This window comes from Chelonia mydas, chromosome 1 (assembly GCF_015237465.2).
Source record: "Chelonia mydas isolate rCheMyd1 chromosome 1, rCheMyd1.pri.v2, whole genome shotgun sequence".
Classification (NCBI taxonomy): domain Eukaryota; kingdom Metazoa; phylum Chordata; order Testudines; family Cheloniidae; genus Chelonia; species Chelonia mydas.
This window is the reverse complement of record NC_057849.1, coordinates 257,558,587-257,580,262: the sequence shown is the minus strand read 5'-3', so window position 1 is coordinate 257,580,262 and position 21,676 is coordinate 257,558,587. Positions and strand designations below refer to the sequence as shown.

General features: G+C 42.8%; 1 protein-coding gene and 1 long non-coding RNA gene across 8 annotated transcripts in view; one reads left to right on the top strand and one right to left on the bottom strand.

Moving 5' to 3' along the window:
- The window catches only part of EP300 (E1A binding protein p300), a 132,677-nt gene extending 120,142 nt beyond the window's left edge, over nt 1–12,535 (bottom strand). For all 7 annotated transcript variants that reach the window (XM_037882383.2, XM_037882403.2, XM_037882395.2 and 4 more), the window contains exon 1: nt 10,902–12,535. In XM_037882383.2, the coding sequence (XP_037738311.1) occupies nt 10,902–10,995 (94 nt within the window). In that variant the 5' untranslated portion in view covers nt 10,996–12,535. The remainder of the gene's footprint in view (nt 1–10,901) is intronic.
- The window catches only part of LOC114019600, a 38,328-nt gene continuing 27,686 nt past the window's right edge, over nt 11,035–21,676 (top strand). The window contains exon 1 of the long non-coding RNA XR_003564635.3: nt 11,035–11,165. This is a non-coding gene — a long non-coding RNA (uncharacterized LOC114019600). The remainder of the gene's footprint in view (nt 11,166–21,676) is intronic.

The following is a 21,676-nucleotide window of genomic DNA, read 5'->3' as shown; positions in this document are numbered from 1 at the left end:
GTCTGAAGTATAAAATGAATTAACGAGCGGACAAGGCTTGATACCAGCGCTTCTCTCTGCTTTGTCCAATAGACACTTCAAGCAGCACTGTCTTGTACTTGGCACACTCAGTCTTCCACATCAGGCAAAACTATCAACAAGCGCTCAATATTCCATGCAGAATGCCCCATCAGGATACCAACTCTAGAGCCCTGCAAGCATTAACAGGTCCACCTCAAAGCTTTACCATCAACACTGACTGCTGGGTGCCACACAATGCAGGCTACTGCATATGAAACATATGGCATTTCTTTTGTGCTTTCAGGCAGAAGCAATGGCCATGAAATGCTGAGATCAAGATATTCTCTACAGAGAGACCTGAAAGCTATCCAGGAGACGGCCTAGAAGCAAGAAAGAAAACACCAATCCAAGCACCAAAGTGTAACCAGCTATTTGGGTTCACAGTTAAGCAACTAGACTGGGGATCCAAGAATGGAGGCTCATGACCTGAAGTACCCTCCAAAAAGATAAGCTGAGAAGACAGTGAGCCAAGGATCCTCACAAGGCAAAAACACTTAGATGCCCTGAACAACTTAGTTCAATACCCTGAAACAAAGATAAAGATAAAATGTCAAATAAACCCAAGGAAGAGGTAAAACAAAGTGCTACCAACAAGCTCTGGAAGTTACAATGTCAGGGACTAAAGGTCTCCTTATGGGGAGACAAAATGACTCTTTCAAGGAGAGATGTGACAAAAAGAATCTCAGCCAGGGAGGGACTGAAGAAAACCGAAGCAACAAGAAATTTCACTGCAGTGAAGAGTCACTACTTTGGTTGAAGGGGCAAAGCTTTTGTGGGAAGCTCCATCACTGACTGATCAAGGAAAGGACTGGAAATGTCAGGTGGCAGCCATTAGAAGTTCAGGTGGAATGTGACCGCCAGTAGATGCTCTGCTGTTCTTTGGGGACAAAATAAAACCTGTAACATTTGCAGAGTTCCACCCTGTTCTGTCTAGGAAACATTCAGGAGTGAGAATTCTACCAAATGATATTTAGAAATGGTCAGTGTTATAAACCCCATTAAGAGCAAATAAATGAGTCCAATAGTATTTTCATTGTAAACCCCTCTGAAGCAACAAGCTTCAAGCTGAAATTTAGTGTACAAGGACTTTGATAGTTTTTTCCTACTTTTTTTAAAAAAAATTGTGGAGCGATTTTTAATTAGAGGGCAACCAGAGATTAACTATACCACTGCTGTATTTAAACAGAATCCAATAATCTGATTTAAGATCAAATACAGGCGGAAATTCAAACAAGACCTAAAAAAGTACAAGATTCAGATTCAGAGCCACAAAAGCTACGGAGTTGAGTTACACATCAAACCTCACAACATCCTAGGATGCTAATCCCTAAACAACCAGAAGTAACTTCGCTTCTTTGTGCCTAGAATACGAAAGTTTGATCCAAAGCTGCAATTTTTTTTTCCTGCATCTGTTTCAGGAACCTATAACCTTCTTGCTTTAATACACCATTTGTGTTTTGGAAACTCCAAGAGCCTCTGGCATTAGGCTTTTAATTCTCCTCACTGTAAGAAATTGTATTTTTTGCTTCCCCTTACCACCACATCACACCCCGAAAACCCCACTTTAATGCAGTATTCATGTGCATTCTGCCTCAAGGAACTCAAAGGGAAAATAAGACGCCTGAATTCAAAGTTTGGGACTGCAAGCAAAACCCTACCCAACAGTTGTGCCTAACCAGAACAACTTTTTAATACCTCATGTCAGAGTGATCAGAATCATTGAAAGTCTACAAATGGAAGCGTGTAAGCCATTTTAGGAGAGTAAAGCAAGCGTTTCAGACAGAGGCTCGTAGCAGCAACCCAAAGTTTATTGGTGAAAATGTCGAACTTAGTGGCAGATGTACATATCACCTCATCTACCAGGTTGGTGGTTTTTTGTTTTTTTGTTGTTTTGTTTTGTTTTGTTTTTGGGGGGGGGGGGAATTGTCACACATTTGATATAATTAATTTGCAAGGGGCAAGATGTCAAGTAAATGTTATAAAAGACCATTTATTGCTATAGCCCCAATCTGAAAAGAATGCATCTTGGGGTGCTTATTCTTCACGCAAATTCTTACACTGTGTAATTTGGCTATATCTCACATTCCCTGATCAGAGTGCAGATTCTATGCCAAGTACCACACAGCTCTTCCTCAAAAGAAAACCTTCCATTTTCCTCAGAACAGTGATCTGAAAGTTCACTGAGGGCCTGATCCAAAGCCCACTGAAGTCAATAGAAAGACTCTGACTTCAAAATGGGCTTTGGATCAGTGCCACAATCAAGAGCACTAAAACTACTGAGCCATCTGATTCAAAGAGGTTGTAACCCAGTTTCCATCCTGTTTTTATTCTGGATTTGACATCTGGAGAACTTTACTGCTTTTACATTAAACTAATTGATATATTAAAGTTTTGTTAGTAATTGGTTACTAAAATATTTTGAAATAAAATGTTGAAGGTTTACAAATGATTGAGAGTGCTTTTCACCAACACGAGCTAGGGAGACATTTCAGCTCATTCACCATTCTGAAAGCGATTAGCAATAACTTTTTAAACTTCCCCCTTTAGTTATCTGAGTAAACCTATCTGATTTTAAAATACACAATGCAAATCCTCTACATTAGTTTTACTTAGTGACTACTGGCCCAAGTTATAAACAACGTGAGGGGCCTTGGACATTAATAGTTAATAATGGCCCCAATATACCAAGGTAAATGCCTAGCTTAACAACAACTCAATCATTTTGTTAATCAACTTATTGTCTAGTACATTCCCCAGTCAAGGATGTGCCACCAATATATAGCGAAAAGAAAAGGAGTACTTGTGGCACCATAGAGACTAACCAATTTATTTAAGCATAAGCTTTCGTGAGCTACAGCTCACTTCATCGGAAAGCTTATGCTCAAATAAATCGGTTAGTCTCTATGGTGCCACAAGTACTCCTTTTCTTTTTTGCGAATACAGACTAACACGGCTGCTACTCTGAAACCTGTCAATATTTAGCATAAGCTTTGTAAAACTAGACTGATTCAAAATAATACTCAGTCTAAGAATATATAAGCTTCAGACAGGAATTTCATTTGTACAGTTTTAACAAGTTTTGAAATACAGCAATTTTCAAATATGTAAGTATTACTGAAGAGTCAATTTTCTGAGCACTACGGGCCCTAGTACGAGTTGAAATTAGAGGTGAATGAGCCTATTTTAGCATACTAACATTGTGGACCACCAGAAGAAAGCACAATGAAGCAACCATTCACTATTATGCCAGAAAGGATGCGTTTTCTACCTAGAATACCAAAAAAAAAAAAAAAAAAAAAGCAGGCCGCAGGGATGTGCTAGCCGCCGTTTCCCGCAGCTGCCACTGGCCGGAAACGGCGAACCGCGGGCACAGGGAGCTGTGCCTCCAGATGGTCAACACAAACATGTCTCGCGGCCTGTCAGCAGATTACCCTGATGGGCCGCGTGCCGAAGGTTTCCGACCCCCATCTACAGTCACTATACATTTTAGAAATTCGTCTGTAGGAGAATCACCATGGCTCACTCTCACTCATGCTTCCCAGCAACACCCGCAGAGACTTGTAATTAATCTGGTCCTGAAGTCCAGCATCCTGTTGGAAAAATCCTAAATGCAGGAAGAGAGCTAATATAGGCATAGTTTTGCACTGGTGCTGTGGAAAAGGACAGGAGGACAAAAGAGAAAAACTTCTCTTGCCATTGTACCTCACACAAGCAGTGGTGAATCCCCTGTACTATTGCTGCTCCTGCACATACCATTTTACAACAGGAGAAGTAGAGAGAATCTAACTAGTGCCACATCAATTCCACATCTCTCCTGATGCAAATGTAACTGAGATAACTACACAACTGGCTGAGTTACCCACTACAATTCCTCCATCTAAAAATGGTAGCTGTTCAGAATTCTTGGAAAAATGAAAATGTGCCAACATTTTCTTTAAAAAAAATCATACAACAAAAGCATAGCTGAAGACAGTTATTTGTATATGACAAAGTAAAGCCTTCAAAATACACAAAGATTCAGAGACATTTGTAATTTTGTGCTGTGATTCATATAACAACCTAACATCAGGAAACATGCTTTAAGGAAGAAATATCGGATCATGCCCATGGACATGTTGCTTACCACTTAGCAAATAAGAAGGTTCCCGTGTATAAAATAATGATTTACGTCTTGCTTGTCGGATTCATGTATCCAAATTCAGTGGGATCACGATGTTTTCCATGTCACTGACTACAACCATATGCAGAGACAGATGTATTTTACTTCAACCTGCTGCTACAGTTTTGGTAAAGCCTGAGAAGCCAAATCCTTGGAGACCCATATAAGTAGTTTAAGCTGACAGGTAAACAAATCAGCAAAATTACTTAGTTTGTCAGATAACAAATCTAAATGACTTTGGGCTCAATCTCCACAGAGGGGCACTGGTTAATGTGCAGAGAAAGATTAAAGTAAGATCATTACATCAATAGAGCATGCACTGGAAGACCATCCCACTGAAGCATGAAAGCAAGTCATGGAGGAGAGACTAGAGACAACCAACCAGAAAGGCGGGGGGGGGGGGGGGGGGGGGGGGAGGAAACGGACTTGCAATGGATATACTTATAAGTCCCATTAAATCCACTGGCAGAAAAAAACTGCTGTACACTTTGGACATAGCAATCCATAGCAAAGAGCCAGAATTCTTCCAATAGTATACTTAATCTTCCCCCCCGCACCCAACCCACACACATTAGTAGGAAAAAAAAAATTTCTACACAAGAGTTTTAACGAAGAATTGATTAAGGATCTGAACTGATGGCTCCTTTTAGGCAGAGTTAAGGATTCAGCCTGAAAGAGATCATTTAACAAGAGACCATCTTAACCGCATCTACTTAAAATTAACTAGGTTTTGTTGGAATCTAGCATCTAAAATTCCTGAATGCCTAGGGACCTCTTGAGTTTATATATCACACACACACACACACACACACACACACACACACACAATTTCCATAGACCTTTAACTTATGGTGTATATAGTTTTTATTTTAAAAATTTGTAGAACATTGCAAGTTTACATATCCAATTCAGTGTGTAGGAAAAAAAGATAAATAGTTGTAGGTATCATAAGATTAGGAATGGAATGCAAGGTTGTGAAGTCTGCAGGATCATTGATTTTTGAATCAACCACCATAGAAATATCAAGTTACTGTTCTTCTCAAAAATCTTATGCTAACCTTGACAGTCCACTTGACTACAAACTAGAAATTATTTCAGTTCCCTCAATTATTTACTGTTGATTAAAATAATTGCCAACTGTAACAATACAATACATATTACATTATTTTCTACCTGTCCAACCCCCAAATTAAGGGTTCTGTTTAACAACTGACACCATTAACACTTCAAAAAACAAAAACAGGAAAGAGAGAAAAACTAGAACTGGGTCTCACCAGAAAAGGTAATAAATCTAGTTTTTAAATAATTTCTACAATTTAAATATACGAAATGATTTCAGGTCTTAGTTTTTGGGTTTTTTTAAAATGAGTTCTCTAATTTTTCAGGTACCAGAACAAGCAGTTTTAGTGAAAAATACATTTAAGTTATAAAAATAAAGATTTCCAAGTGAATTCTTGACAATTGCCTACAGCTTCGTTGCTGATGGACAGTATTTCATAGTAAAGGGTGTGGAAGATGTGTGACTTTGTGATAGGGCACAGGAACATGAGTCAAGAGACCCAGGTTCTATTCCTGGCTCTGTCGCTTACCTGTTACATGGTCATGAACAAGTCACTTCACCTCACCTTCCTCTGCTCCCTCTCCCTACCCTTTGCATATCTTGTCTACTGAGACTGTAAGCTCTTTGAAGAAGGACTATAACTTTAGAGTCTGTACAATGTCTAGCACAGTCTCAGTTGCACAATTGTAATACAAGTAAAAATAGTTTTATTTGCTATAATACAAAAACTTTGTAAGTTATCTGATTATACAATCTATTAAAGAGGCAGCAAATGAAAATAAGGTGAACTGCGACAGACAGACTCACCCAAGTTTCAGAGAGAAAGAGCACATGTAAAATTGAAAGGGAGGGGAATCAGGATTAAGATCTGATTGCTGTGCAAGAAAGGGGGCAGGAGTCAGACGTAAAAGGAGAGAAGGCTAGAAAGAAAAAAGTGAGGTCAAACAAATGGAGAGAAACTCCAAGAAGGAGCCTGAAAACTGGGTAGAGACTTTGTATCAATTTCTGAAATAGACAGGGAGTCAGGTTAAAATTTGAGGTGATGTGTTTCTAATGAAGAAACAACCTTCCACATTTTAAAGTCAATGAAAATTAATCTTCTATACAAAGAATTACAGTAATCTAGATGACAGAAGATGAAAATATGAATCATTTTTATAAGAGGAGCAAGTCCTGAAGATTTTCAATATGAGAAATGTATACACCTTGGATACGAGGGTTGCAGAAGAATTAAGGGTCAAGATGAGAAGAAATCAAGATTTATAAAAAATGGATACCAAGTGGAAGGGAGATCAAGGGAGTGTACATTTGGCTCTAAGGGCTGCTGTTAATCAATAGAATCTGATTTTTGGATATGCCTAGCCGAAGGACACTAAATTCCATACAGATCTCTGCTACCACAAATCTGTATATTAACAGTTCTCAGGAAATGAGAGAGTTGTTTAATATTTTACAACTAACTTACATTTCAAACAATATTTTTTTATCCAACAACCAAAAGATATGTAGTCTACTACAATGTTATAACATTTATCAAGGAATACAAAGTTCAAGATATCCTCTCCAATATATAACACCATTTACCGCACCTGATTAATGGAAGGAAATCTTGCCCAAAATGAACTTAAAAAAAATTTGGTATTTCTGAAGACTATTTGGGATGCTAAATTTACATAAAGCACTTGTCAAGCATTTCATTACAGTATTAATGAAAATGGAAGACTTTTACTCCAAAGCCTAGACTACACAGAGAAAGGTTTGCTGGGTATACATATACCAGCAGAATCTGAGCGAAAGCTGCATCTACGCTTTTTTAGCGGTGTTTCTGCTAATACAGCTTATACCAGGTCCCCAAACAAAATATGCTATATCAGCAAAAGCACTTTTATGAAGGAATGTCCATGTCTACACGAAGGCTTTCGCCAGGACATAAATGTCACCAAAAAAACCTTACCTGATATTGCTTATAATAGCAGAAGTTTCTAGCATAGACCTGGCCCAAGTGTTCAGATTTAGCATTCTTTGCAGAACTCAACTTAGGGCTTCACATGTACAGACAGGTATCAGTCCTCCTTCCCACCAATTTTTGTCAACTGTTCACAATGAAGCGGTACCAGTACTTTTGTAACTACTGAGAAAATCTAAGATGTTCAGCTCCTAAAGTCAAGAGTTTTTAAGGGATTCATTAAGAATTACAAGGGATGACAAAACAAGATGTAAAGTTTAACCATTAATTTACTAGAAGAAAAACCATTCACAATATCAAGATTTTTTTTTTAATACTCCTCAGTATCCAGGAGAAACAACAGTATTTTAGTGTTGGCAAATGATATGAACCTGTAGTTAAACACTTGAGCTGGCTTGTAATACAGTATTCCCTTCCTGCTTCTTCCCCCGGACAAGGAATTTAGCCTTTATTAGAATTTATTTTTGCACTTATATAAAACATTTTTAAACTGTAAAAGCTCTTCAGTTATACCACATTCTGTGGCTTCAGAGTAAATATTGCTTTCAAAACAGGAGAGAAATAACAGCCAAGGCTTCTTAGAAAGAGATCCAGCACTGCGACACAGTGGGGAAGAAGCGACTGGATGAGCAGAAAAGTGAGGTTTACTAGTGCAACCCCATGTGAACACCTTTTGAATTCTCCCAATGCATTTTGTGTTCTGAAACAGAATCCCAATACCTTCCTTTTTTGTGTGCATTCTGAAAACGAACTAACTAAACAGTCTTGGTACGTAACAAAAACACAATTGGGGATGAATTACAGACCAAGTCTTGGCTTCTGTATGATGAAAATATTTGACATCTGCTAGTTTCAGCTCTAGCAACTCAACTGGACTCACCACTGCTCTTAGGTCTCCAATCTGCCAAATTCATATTTTAAATTAACACTGAACTAAATAAGCCAACAGTGAGAAATATACAAAAAGAATCCCCTTCACGCTTGCAAGCAAAGCAATATGGCCACAACAATTTAGAAATTTCTGACACTTCACTTTATGAGCACAATCAAGTTCATAAGCGAATATTTAGATTACTGCTAAAAAAAAATGTAATGTTTCTAGTAAATAATTAAGGTAAGTTCAAAAGCATGATGCAACAATTATCCTAGGAGTGGGGCAACACAACCCATTCTATAGCTGGGACCTACCACACCACACTACACAACACATCACTAATTCAAAGTTACTTCAGGAAAAGAAAGGGAAAAAGCCTTAAGATATAGTAAAAACTGGAGTTGTGGTGTTTATGGAAACAGGTTATTGACATGAGACAAAAAACAGTCAAAGCAATGGAAGTGAAGGAATATAACCCGCAAATGATGGGTTTTGACTTAAAGAAACACTGTAATATTCAACTTTACAAGATACATGTGCTTCTGAGATGAAGGCATAATTATGTCCAGGTAACAAACATAGTACTGTGCCTCAAAGCCCACAATGTTAATATGTTACTTAACATGAGAACCCAGGGTAAAGAAGTCTACATCAATAACTACTGAGTGTAATTTCATATGAAAAATTGACACTATCCAAAGCCTTTGCATTACCTGTTGAATTAAGTAAAGTTTGAGTTTATACAAGTCTTATGAAGAAAGTACATTCTGTTTTGTCCACTATGTCACATCTGACTTCCTAAGAAATAGTTAAAATATCCATAGTAAGTGTTTGACCATACCTATACAATGATTCCTCAACTACTAAGTCACTCAATGCTCCTGATTAAAATGCTTACATTTTATTAAATATATTGAATACCTGCACTTGTTAAATAGAAATAAGCTCCTTGTAGCCTGGCACAACTAATGTTTTTATACTTTCAATCAGATGCATAAAAAGTTTCCACCTGTCCAGCTATTCTAAACAGCATCCTGATCCACACACAAAAAGCCTGAAGTCAAACTTGGACCTTTCCACACAACTGAAGGGGGGAAAATTATATGATTTTGAACTAAAACAATTCCCTGTTGAATGATCAACTTGACAGGGAAACGAAATACATGAAGGCTACTGAATTCAAGTACTTGCTTTCTAAGTAATGCTAAAAATCAACCACTGGGTCTGACAGGAGAGAAGTTCCTCTTCCTCCACCCCATCTCCTTCTTCTATTAGAGACCAGACCTGTTGATTTTGGGACAGAAATGGATCACCCCCCTTTCACAGTCTCTGTAACATTGCCTATGCCTTAATGTGCTCTAAAAGTTCTCAGCAAACTTCTTTTTTAAATTATACACCAATTAAAACTTCATTATTCCAGAAGAAAAGATCAGCAAAAAAACTTTTTAATTAAGGTGATTCCAGTTAAACCAGTGCACAACTGAAAGCTAGACATTTAAACATCTTGTTTACTGTCTGATGGCCACCCATTTTTTACTTATTTTCCTGGTAGCTCAAACAATTACAATGAACAAGAAAACTGGTGCCGACAAGGAACAACCTTAACTAGCCAATGTATAGCAGGAGAAGACAGACAGAGTTGGGGAGTCCCCAAAGTTTTCCTTTGGCTAAGATCTAAAAGCAAGTTTTGAGAAACAACTAGGGGCAGGCTGCTCAGTACTCTCAAAGCAAAATGATACCAAATACTTACCTGCTTCTTAATAAGAGGCAGTGAAAAGAAGAACAGCTTATTATTGTTAATTTCCAGTACAACCAGTTTACATTTGCTGGAGATTGGAACACCCAAAATTTACACCCTCTAGCTTGATTTCAGAGCAACTATGGATTGTTCCTCCCTACAAAACCACGGTTAAAAATCTTTGCAGGATTGCAAAGAACAAGCCCCGTTCATCTTCACAACCCAATAAACATACATGGGAATTTCAGACATTTTGGCCTCACAGCAAAGAAATGGGAGATGCAAAATGAACTGCGCTCCATATTGATTCTTAATGCAAATAAGATGAAACGCTATGTGTTTGCATGAAGATAAAAAAGATCTTAAAAAGCCTTACAAATCACTAAAATCTGCAGTCTAGGTCTTTAAAAACTAAAACTAAGCTAAATTTCTAACAAAAAACAGAACCATTCTTCCTCAGAGAAAGACTGGGTGAGAAAGGGTGAAGGGAAAAGGTAAAAAAAATAAATAGAATAACCAGAATGCAAACAAGGGATAAAATGAGGAATGGAAGAGAATTCATTCCCTTATTCAGAAAAAAATGCGATGTAAAGTCCTTACATATAAGCCAACAAACATTAAGAGACAGATGTGTGTGTATACACATGCACACAGTTAAGACTGATGAAGAGAATGCTTGTGTACACTATTTTATGCCTATCTCTCTCTATATATTTATCTTAATCTGACTAAAGAACTTGATATAATTATTACAACGAAAAGAATAAAAATGGTAGAATTGTTAGTCTCTCTGCAAATGACCATATGCATAATAAACCAAACAGCTTTCCTCTCAATCACGTCCAACAAATAAAGGGCAAGAGCAATTAAATACCCTCCGAGGAGATTAATACACATAGGTGCAGAGGAAAAAGGGGTGCAAATGGGAAGACAGGAAGGGGGAGGGAAGAAGTAGAGCTGGAGAAAAAAGAGGGGGAAAAGGGGAGAGAAAGGGTTCTAGGTGTACAGCTGGGATATGGGGGGGTCTGGGCCCCTGAGACTGACCTGTGCCGTCGCTTGCGGACACGGAGAGCGCCGGTGAGGAGAGTTTAGGCCGCTTGGCTGAAGGCGGGCCCGGCTCCACCACATTCTCGGCCATTTTTAATTCTTTTTAGACAAACACAACGAGCAGAGAGACGGGGGATCCCCAAAATCTTCGCCTTCCTCTCGGGCCCCCGACTCAGCTGAAGACTAAGGAGAGCGAGCGACGGATCTGGAGGACGCGGGGGTCCAAGTTCCCCTTTTTCTGCCCCTCGGATTCGGTCTCTGGTAGGGTGGCACCGGCTCAGCGGGGGGGAAGGTGGGGGGTAGGGTGGGGAAGAGGCCTTTTCCCCCGGGCAGAGGGGACGGGAAGAACACGGAAAGCGCCCCCGCCAGAAAAAAAAAAGGAGAGAAGAGGCTGGTGGGTTTTTAGTCAAATTAATCCCGGCTGTTGTGCTGCTGGTGCTTCCTCATCTCTGCCACCATCATCTTCATCCTCCGGGGGGTCTCCTCCTCCTGCTGCCGCCTCACCGCCGCCATCAGCCTCTTCCTCCTCGGCGTCGTTCTCCTCCTCCTCATCGCCACAAGGAGGCGGGCGAAGGAGGGGAGAGGAGGAGGAAAAAGGAGAGAGAGAAAAAAAATCACCCTCCTCTAGCAGCTCCTTCCCTGTCCAACACCACCCTGCAAATAAAAAAAAAGACACCCACCGCCCGCGAAGGGGCTGGAGGGGAGGAAGACAGCGCGTGTGCGGGGTCCCCAGCTCCCCCTGCTTCTTCCTCGCCAGGCACTAATGGCTGCAGAGAGGGGAGCTGGAAGGATGAGGAGGGTGAGGATAAGTCCCAGGAGTCTCCGCTTCACATCTTGTTGTGCGGGGAAGGAGGAGGGGTTGTTGTCCTGATGGAGGCAACGCCGATCCCGAGATGGGGGTGCAGGGGCGGGTTTCAGCGCCCCCTCCGCTCTCTCGCTCAGCCCGAGGAGCTGGGTGCCCCCCAGAGCAAGCGGAGGGACCGATCCCAAAGCAGGAGGAGGAGGAAGAAGCAGCCGGCCCCTCCCCCCTTCTCTCGCGCTACCTTCCCCCTCCCGAGTGGCTGAGGATGGTTATTAGCGCTGGGTTTGGGCAGGGCGGGGGGTGTTGGGCTCCTCTCTTCCCCCCACTCCCTGCGCTCGGCGATGGTCACTCTCCGCCTCTCCCACCGCCGCTCAGGCGCTGCTAGGACGCCCTCTCGCCTCCGCCATAGGGGGCGGGGGCCCCAACGGGGGTCCAGACGCCTCCCAAAATACTGGCCCAAGAGGGGGAAATCTCCCCCTTATGGATAAAACAGACCGCGGAGGGGGGTCTCCTCTGCTTCGGGGCGGGGTGGGACGGGGCTTGGAGCAAGGAGGCCGAGCGCGCAGGCTCCCTACTGCCCCTGCCTGGCTCTCGGCGGCTGGCTGCGGGGCTGGTGTGATGTATGTGGGGGATGCGTCTCGGACTCTCTCTTCTCTCCCCGTTCCCCGCCCGGGCCCCTGGGTCTCTCTGCGCTGCCCGCCCCCTGGCTCGCCCCGTCCGGCTCGGTCTCTCTCGCCCTCCCTCAGTCGCTCACACACAAACAAAATGGCGGCTGTTGTTTCTTCACTCTCCTGAGTCCTCACAGGGAAGCGAGCGGCAGCGGCGGCCGGAAATGAGCCAAGAGAAAAAAAGGAGGCGGGGCTGGGGCGGGGGCGGAGCCATGCGGAGCTCGCACTCACAATGGAACGCGGGGGTTGGGGGCTAGAATGGGGGGGGGAGAGAATCGGGGGCGGGGCCAGCTGAAGTCACGAGACCAGGCCGACCACTCAGCGTGCGTTGCTCATCGTTCCCTTCCGCAAACTCCCTCACCTCCGCCCCTTAAAGGGGAAGGAGGACGAGGGGGAAAAACCATTTCTCTTCCCCCCACCCACACCGTGTATTATTAGTCGGCCGAAAAGTGCAGCGCGGTGGTTGCTTGGGACAGGCCTGTTGCAATCCTACAGCTGAGGCGGGGGGGGGGGGGGACTCAACCTGAAGCAGGCAGCTCCTCTGCTGCACAGCGGGGCGGGGGCACGACAGCCCGCGGTGCGGCTCTCCCTGCACGGCATACACTGCATAGACAAAGGCCCCACAGCTAAGCCCCTGGGTTTGGGAGGGGAAGGTTTCTCAGGTGGAAGCAGAGCAGTACTTGGCCCATTTTCTACTCAGGTTCCTACACAGACGGCTGGGTATAGGTATGATGAGCTGTCTGCACCTATATGTATATTACATCATTGTGCTACCTATGGTTGATAAATCATCGTGCAGGCGTGTGTTGCAAAGCTGTGTCTAACCAGCCTGGCAAAATTCCACCTTCCTGCTTGCCTGGGAGAAGCAATTTTATTTATTTAAAATACAGGCATGGACACTATTTTTTCTCCCCCATTATCATCAATCATCATCGGCAAGCACAGCTGCATAGATTTTGTACTGGGACTGATATGCTTTTATGACAATTTTGCGAGGTTGGTTTCTCACAAACACACAAATTCTGATCTCACCTGCGCTACTGTACAATGTTATTTACTATGTATCAACATTGGGCTTTGCTCTGCCCTAGGTATAAAGACACTGCCCCATCCAGCAGTTTAAATATATGGCCACTATCCTGCATCTTGTTCCACGTGGGCAGACCCCTACATCTGTGCACAGATCTAGTGACTTAAACGGGCTCTGCGCGCACCCAGAGGGCTCCATGCATGCAGAACAAGTTGTAGCAGCTAGGCCTAAAAGACAGGCAAGAATGTATGCAGGGATACAAAATCTGGTGATAACTCAGAAAGAGGAGTATGTTTGGTTAAATTAAAAACAAGAGTGTCTTTAGGGTGACCAGCAAGTGTGAAAAATCGGGACGGGGGTGGGGGGTAATAGGAGCCTATATAAGAAAAAAGACCCAAAAATCGGGACTGTCCCTATAAAATCGGGACATCTGGTCACCCTAAGTGTCTTCTTTCTTGCCACTTCCCTGTTCAGGGTCAGCAAGTTTTATTGCCTTCTTTCAAAACTCATGACCTGGCAGTCACACAAATTAGTATTTTGATGGTTGGCTAATATCTGGTTCATGTACCATATCTTTGTCCTCTCCCTTGGTCATCTTCCATCCAAGATCAGCTCAAGGGCCATTCTACCAATATAACTCTCAGGTCTTTGCTGGACATGTCCATAACAATGTAGCGTAGCCTCCTTCAACTTGTCTTCAGTTGGGACAACTCTCAGTAGGCCCTTTACAGCCTCAGTTCATTTCCTCTCAAGGAATGTCCAGTAATCTCACCATCTCAACATCTTCATTTCCATAATGGAGAGCATACTGATTTCTTTTTCTTGTGGCTGGCCAAGACTCTGTTCTGTACATTAGTATGGGTTGAACTAGTTTTACACACTACCTTTTAACTTTATTGGTATCTTTTTATCACAGAGAACTGAGGTCAGCTCCCACCATTTGTACCAAGCAGCTTTGATATGATGCCAGACATCATGTAGGAGGGAACCATTGTCAGAAACCATTGATCCTAGGTATTTAAATTATTTCACTCTTCTAAGCTGTCTGCCTACAATATCCTTTGTGGTGGGTCCTCCTCCCTCTGTTGTCAAAGCCTCAGTCTCACCAAAGTTCACTGTAAGTCCCACCTGTTCAAAACTGTGTTGCACTTGTTCAAAGTTGGTTTCCAGTGTCTCACAATCTTCTGCACATATCACTAAGTCATCAGCAAACACCATATTCCAAGATGACTCCCTTCATATATTCTCACTTATCAGATCCATGAAAACCACAAACCAAAAAAGGCTCCAATGCTGACCCCTGATGCAGGCCATTTACTGGAAATGCTTGCTGTAGCCTCGTATGGTTTGGACTGTGGTAGTCATTCCATCATACATAACTAGATAAAAATGGACATATCCTTCTGGCACACCCCTCCATTGCAAATTCCACCAAATTAATTATCTTGGTACATGATCATATGCCTTCTCCAAGTCCACAAAGACAATACCTAGTTGCCACCTCTTTTTTCTCTGCGCTTCTCCTGGAGGATTCATAGAACTATGGCATAGATTGTACTCCTTCCACACATAAGTCCCTACTGACCCTTCCACACTTCAATTGAGCCACACAAATGCTTTTCAGTAATTTTCTCCCACTTTTTCATAGCGTGTGATATCGGCTTAATTGGGCAATAATTAGCATACAGTGTAATATCTCCTTTATGTTTTAAAACAAGCACCACAAAGCTTTACACCATTCATCCGACAATTTCTTTTTCTTGAGAACATCATTGAACAGACTTGTAAAATACTTGACACTTTCCCTTCCCAGTGATGTCAGCGCATCCACCTGTACTTCATCAGTCACAGGTGCTTTCTCCTGTTTCTTTTTCATAAGTGCCTGTACATCCTCTTCCTCCTGTATGCAATCTATCACACCACAGGTTGGCTTACATATTCACAGTTTTCCCTCGGATTCTCCTCATTGATCACTCTTTCCAAATGATCACTCCAGACTTCGTTGATTGGTTCACCATTCATTTTCAATAACCGTGTTCATTTCTAATATAAGCAAACTCTTTTACATCCCTTACCATTTTCTTTCTCGCCTAAGAGAGTTTGTAGATGGTCTGTTCTCTCTCATATCCTCCTAATCTGTTATATAGCTTGCCACAAGCCAAATTTTTAGCTGTCACAACACTTATTTGGCCTTTTTATTTTCCTCCATATATGTCATTTTATCATTGCTCAAACCACTGGCCTGCCATTTTTTAAAGGTTACCTTTTTCTTCTCAATGGATTCTTTAACTTGAGGATTCCACCTCTAAGTCTCCCTTTAAATCCTTTTTGGTACTGGTTTCACCACTCCAAGGACTTCATGTGCCATTTCCAGCAATGTTAACTTTAGTTTGTGCTCATTATCCTCCACACATCCCTGTGTGTAGTCAGGAAGTCTACCTATTACTTCTTGTTTAAAGATTTTTTTTATTTCCAGTGTTAAGTTTCCACCACTTAGGCTTTTCCAGTGCTCAGGGGCTCAGGTGTTTTGAGGACTCTGCATTCTGAAGTCCGTAAGAAGAAGTCTGTGCTGGTTCACAGTACACTCACTGGTGTGACACGGTGATGTCCTGCTCCTGTCTTCTGCTTTTCTATGCAGACACAGAGACCTTCAGTTGTTAAACACCCCAGTGCAGTCTATTTACATTTGCACATTACTGATCCATACACCATAATTAATTACAGTTTCAGGTTTCTCCTCAGTTCTCCACCAAGGAGAAAAAAGAGAAGAGATCCCTCTACCCAGAGATCCTTCCTGGTTCTGGCTCTGCTAGCTGGCCTGTCTCTCTCCTGCACTCTCTTCCTGTGCCTTTTTACACCTCCTGTGTTAATGGGCCAATTTGCTCATTAGTCCTCCCGCAACTCATTTTAATACACCAGTTGGGCCCTGTCAGATCTACCTGGGAGAGGCAGGGCAGATTAACTGGTGTCGAAGTGACCAGAGTGCTGGCTCAGCTGTTGGTTCCCAGCACTCTGTCATAGCTGGGTATTACTTTACAAGTCATTATTCATGATCTATCTCTTCTTGTTGTTAAAAATAAATCAATTTGACACTGCTGGCATAGGTTATTAGGTGGCTTTCCCTCTTCAGAAAGGGTGTGTTTGCAATCACCAAGTCCAGTGCCAGAAGAGTCTGTAAGACCATTTCCCCCTTGAAGTTTCTGGTTCCAATGCCATGCCCTCTGTGGACTGCTTCATACCCATCCTTCACATTTCTAACATGTGCATTTAGATCTGCTCCTCTCTCATTGGATGGTATGTTTCCAATAAGGCATAATAACTCATCTAAAAACTCCTCTTTTACGTTTTGATTCTATCCTAGCTGTGATGCGTGCCCACTTATTATATGGCTATTTACCTCTCTCCAGCACAGTTTAACCCTCATTAGTTGGTTTGACCTTCTGGAAACCTCTATCATATGCCTGTGCATGGTATAATTCAGCATAACTCCAACACCATTATAGGAGGTTGAACTCTCTGAATAGTAGATTTTGTGACCCTCCACTAGTATCTTGGCTTTATACCTTTTCCATTTAGTCTTTTGTACATGTGCCACTTTTACTATTCTCCTCTTTAAGACCTCAAATACCTCCAACTTTCTTCCAGTCACCGTTCCTGCGTTTCAACGTGCATATCTCAGCTCACTCCACTTACCAACTTGCTTCTTTAACTTTTGCATCCATTGCCCGGTTACAATAGTCATACAAGACTGTTGTATGTCTCTTGCAGGGAACACCCTAGCCATCTGACATGGACATCACGTGACATGGACATCAGTTCACATGAGCATATCTATTGGACAAACTTTTCAGGTCCTCTGTCCAAGCTGGCACCCTTGGTTTGAAATGGGTGTTTCCCTTCTCCTAGGTCCCTGTTGAGGCTACCAAGCCCCACCTGTACTGGCAAAACTTATTTTAAGGCGGTGTTTATTTGCTTTGACATACGTATCATAGGGTCTATGTGGCATCTGACACCACCAGCTATCCCACCATGCCCTGCTAAGAGATGCCACCAGTTGCTCTGCAACTGTTTACTGGAAAATTGCAGCTGTTCTGCCTCTGCAGGATGTTCCCCTATCCGCCAGCTAGGGACATGCCTGATGGGAGTTGGTTGCCCCATCACAGGAAATAAAAAATTGAGTAGTATATTCACATGTGGGTTTGTATTTGAAAGCTTTGTGATACAAGTGGCTTTTCAAGAGGCACTGAAAAGAAGAAAATCATAGAATCGTAGGACGGGAAGGGAACTCGAGAGGTTATCTAGTCCAGTCCCTTGCACTCATGGCAGGACTAAATATTTCTAGACCATCCCAGACAGGTGTTTGTCTAACTTGCTCTTAAAAATCTCCAATGATGGAGATTCCACAACCTCCCTAGGCAATTTATTCCAGTGCTTAACTACCCTGATAGTTAGGAAGTTTTTCCTAATGTCCAACCTAAACTGCCTTTGCTGCAATTTAAGCCCATTGCTTCTTGTCCTAGCCTCAGAGGTTAAGGAGAACAATTTTTCTCCCTCCTCTTTGTAACAACCTTTTATGTACTTGAAAACTGCTATCACATCCCTTCTCAGTCTTCTCTTCTCCAGACTAAACAAACTCAGTTTTTTCAACCTTCCCTCATAGGTCATGTTTTGTAGACCTTTGATCATTTTTGTTGCTGTTCTCTAGACTTTCTCCAGTTTGTCCACATCTTTCCTGAAATGTGGTGCCCAGAACTGGACACAATACTCCAGCTGAGGAATCAGCGTGGAGTAGAGCAGAATAATTACTTCTTGAGTCTTGCTTACAGTATTCCTGCTAATACATCCCAGAATTATGTTTGCTTTTTTTGCAAGTGTTACACTGTTAACTCATATTTAGCTTGTCATCCACTATGACCCCCAGATCCCTTTCCACAGTACTCTTTCCTAGGCAGTCATTCCCCATTTTGTATGTGTGCAACTGATTGTTCCTTCCTAAATGGAGTACTTTGCATTTGTTCTTATTGAATTTCATCCTATTTGCTTCAGATCATTTCTCCAGTTTGTCTGGATCATTTTGAATTTTAATTCTATCCTCCAAAGCACTGACAACCCCTCCCAGCTTCCTATTGTCCGCAAACTTTATAAGTGTATTCTCTATGTCATTATCTAAATCATTGATGAAGATATTGAACAGAACTGGACCCAGAACTGACCCCTGTGGGACCCTACTCGATATGCCCTTCCAGCATGACTGTGAACCGCTGATAACTACTCTCTGGGAATGGTTTTCCAACCAACTATGCACCCACCTTATAGTAGTTCCATCTAGGTTGTATTTCCCTAGTTTGTTTGTGAGACTGTCATGCAAGATAGTATCAGAAGCCTTACTAAAGTTAAGATATACCACATCTACTGTTTACCCCCATCTACAATGCATAGTTTAGCTCAGGGGCATAGAAGTTACTGCAGATTTACACCAAATTACAAAACAGAATTTGGCCCACATGTATTTAAAATATTATAGTTCTGTTTATCATATATAAGGTGATATTTTATATACAGAAAATTATACCGTGTATTTCAAATGTACACACACATTCCCCCTTCTACGCTTGGTATGAACCTACAGCAGATCTCTTATGTTATACGCTAAGTTACACAATATTTAATTAATAACCATCAGTCACAGAGCCTTTCTGCAGTTTAATGGGGATTATTGACTGGCCAAGAGTTCCTAAAATCTTTAGCTCTAGTCAGGTATTATTACCCAGGAAATACCCTGAAGCAAGGTTTAGAGGAGGGGGTGATTTGTTATTTTTGTTTTGTGTTTATTTGCTTTGCTTTTGTAAGTTGAAAATGGAAATGAAGCATAGGCCTGCATATTTTTAAATAGAAAATGTAGTTTCAGTTGGTCTGCATGGGATATTTATGAAGATTAATGTCTCTTACATTAGCTTGTCAATGAATCATATGAATCATTTTTCAATACTACATTTTTCATGAGTGTTTTTGTACTCTTCAGGTGTCTTTATGTGAATTCAGGAGGGAGTTTGTGGGGGTTGTTTTATACCCTCTTCCTGCTTCCTCAGTATGCAAGTGTTGTGGGAGCTCTAAGGTGTGTGTGTGTGGGGGGAACAAAGGCACTTAGGCTCCTAAATGCTAGACTTAGGCACCTAACTCTGGGGATTAGGCACATAAGTCTCAGTTTTGGTTCCATTGAGATCCACAAAATTCCCACTGAACCCTGTAGGCACCTAAACTCACTTGGTGCCTAAGCTTTTCAGGTTAAAAGTTCCCTCAATTCCTATGTTCCTACCTCTGGGCGTGAACACTGCTGCCCCCCAATGATTGTTTAAGTATTTATTCACAGTGGAACCATCATTGGGCTAGCAAGAGAGAGAGACTCTTGTAGTCCAGTGGTTACGGCACCCATCTCGGAGGTGGGAGATGCTGGGCCCAGTCCCACTGCTCCAGAACTCTTTCATTAATTATCCAGAGTGCAGCAGCTTCAACAGGAGAGACTGAGGGAACCGCACATCAGAATATCCCCTGGCTCAGTGATTAAAGCACTTGCCTAAGAAGTAAGAGATCCCTTTTCAAATCCTTTCTTCCTGCCTCTAGCAGAGAGGGGGGAATTGAACCTGGGCCTTCCACATCTCAGGTGAAAGCTCAAACCACTAGGCTAGAAGTTACAAGGTGGGCACCACCTCATATCACCCCCATTTTGGGTTGAGAGAGACAGGCACCTAACTCATTCCTTCAAAAACCAGCTTAGACCGCAAAGCTACCTGACTCCAGGTGGTGGATTCCCATTCATGGATAACAAAGATGATGTAGAGGGGCACCTCCCTGCAGCCTGGATTTCGGCGCCTATCTCCAAGAGAGGGGTGGGGTTTAGCACACATGCCTCTAATTGGGAACTCCCATTGGCAAGCTTAGGTGGCTCCCTGACTAGCATGCTGGCTTTTGTGAATGGCGTTCTTAGGCACCTCACTCTCCCCATTCATTGTATAGGGAGCTTAGGCCCCTTCGCTTGGCTTTGTGGATCACAGAACTGTTCCTGTGATTTTCTAGGTGCCTAAAAGTTAGGTGCCATCATGATGCCCAGCACAGCAATGCTGAAGTCCATTTGTGGATCCCAGCCAGGGTTCTCAACTGTTTTTTCTCTCACGCCATCCACATTCAGCTACCCAGAACTGCATTCTCTGAAGATTACTCCTGTGGGACTTTTGCACCACTGCGTATGTGCAGAATTTATGTTCCCTGCAGATTTCTTTGCTTCCCCACAGAAAAATGACTTTCTGACAGGGAAGCAAAGATAAGCCACAAGAGCAGTCAGGCAACCCTCCCCATCAGTGTGTTTCGGGAGCCCAGGGGAGCCGGCAGAGAAGTAAATCACTGTGGGGCAGGAGGCAGGACTGGGGAAGACTCGGCTGGTGGCTCCTAACCTGCACCAGGCTCAGCTGCTAGTCCTGGCTGGGCTGGAGAGGACAGAACTTCCTCTTCCCCTGCACAGTATTCGGGGCCATGTCAGACCCATCCCCAAGTTTCTGGACCCCCCTGCAGAGTCCCATTACCATTGCACCCAGGACCCCACAACAAGCCCCTGTGCATCCAGATCGCCCCCACACTTGGATCCCCCACTGAGCCGCCCGCACCCAGATTTCCCCACACAGAACCCTCTAAACCCACATTTGGATCCCTCCACACTAAGTCCCTCCACACTTGGATCCTGCCTTGCTGAGCCTGCCTGCCCACACCTGGTACACCTGGCACGGAGGGGCAAAGCCCTGGGGTGTTTCTAGGGCATGCCCGGTCCTTCCACAGTGCCAGGGTTGGGTGCAGCCTCACCGCTGAGTCCGTGTCCCAGGGAGGAGCTGCACAGTGATCTCCCACAACTGTGAAGCCAGTGGCCTGTGCTCCCCAATGCCATGCCAGAGCCTCCACATTTATTTGACAAATAAAAGTTGCAGAGTTTTAAAATATTTTGCGCAGAATTTTTAACTTTTTGGTGCAGAATGCCCTCAGGAGTAATCTTGAAGATGCACCATAAGAATTGGACCTGATATTTGAGGAGACTCAAAAGCAAGAGAGTCATTTTCAGAAAAAAGATGAGAGAAAGAATGAATGCAAGTTTATATCCCCCTAACAACTTCCCATTCTTTCTCTCATCTGACCTCAACAAGTTTCCCTCATTCAGCATTTGTTTTAAGGCAGCTTGTTGGTGTCTCCTCCAGCACCAAAAGGAACTATGCAAATGGAGTTTTGCTCA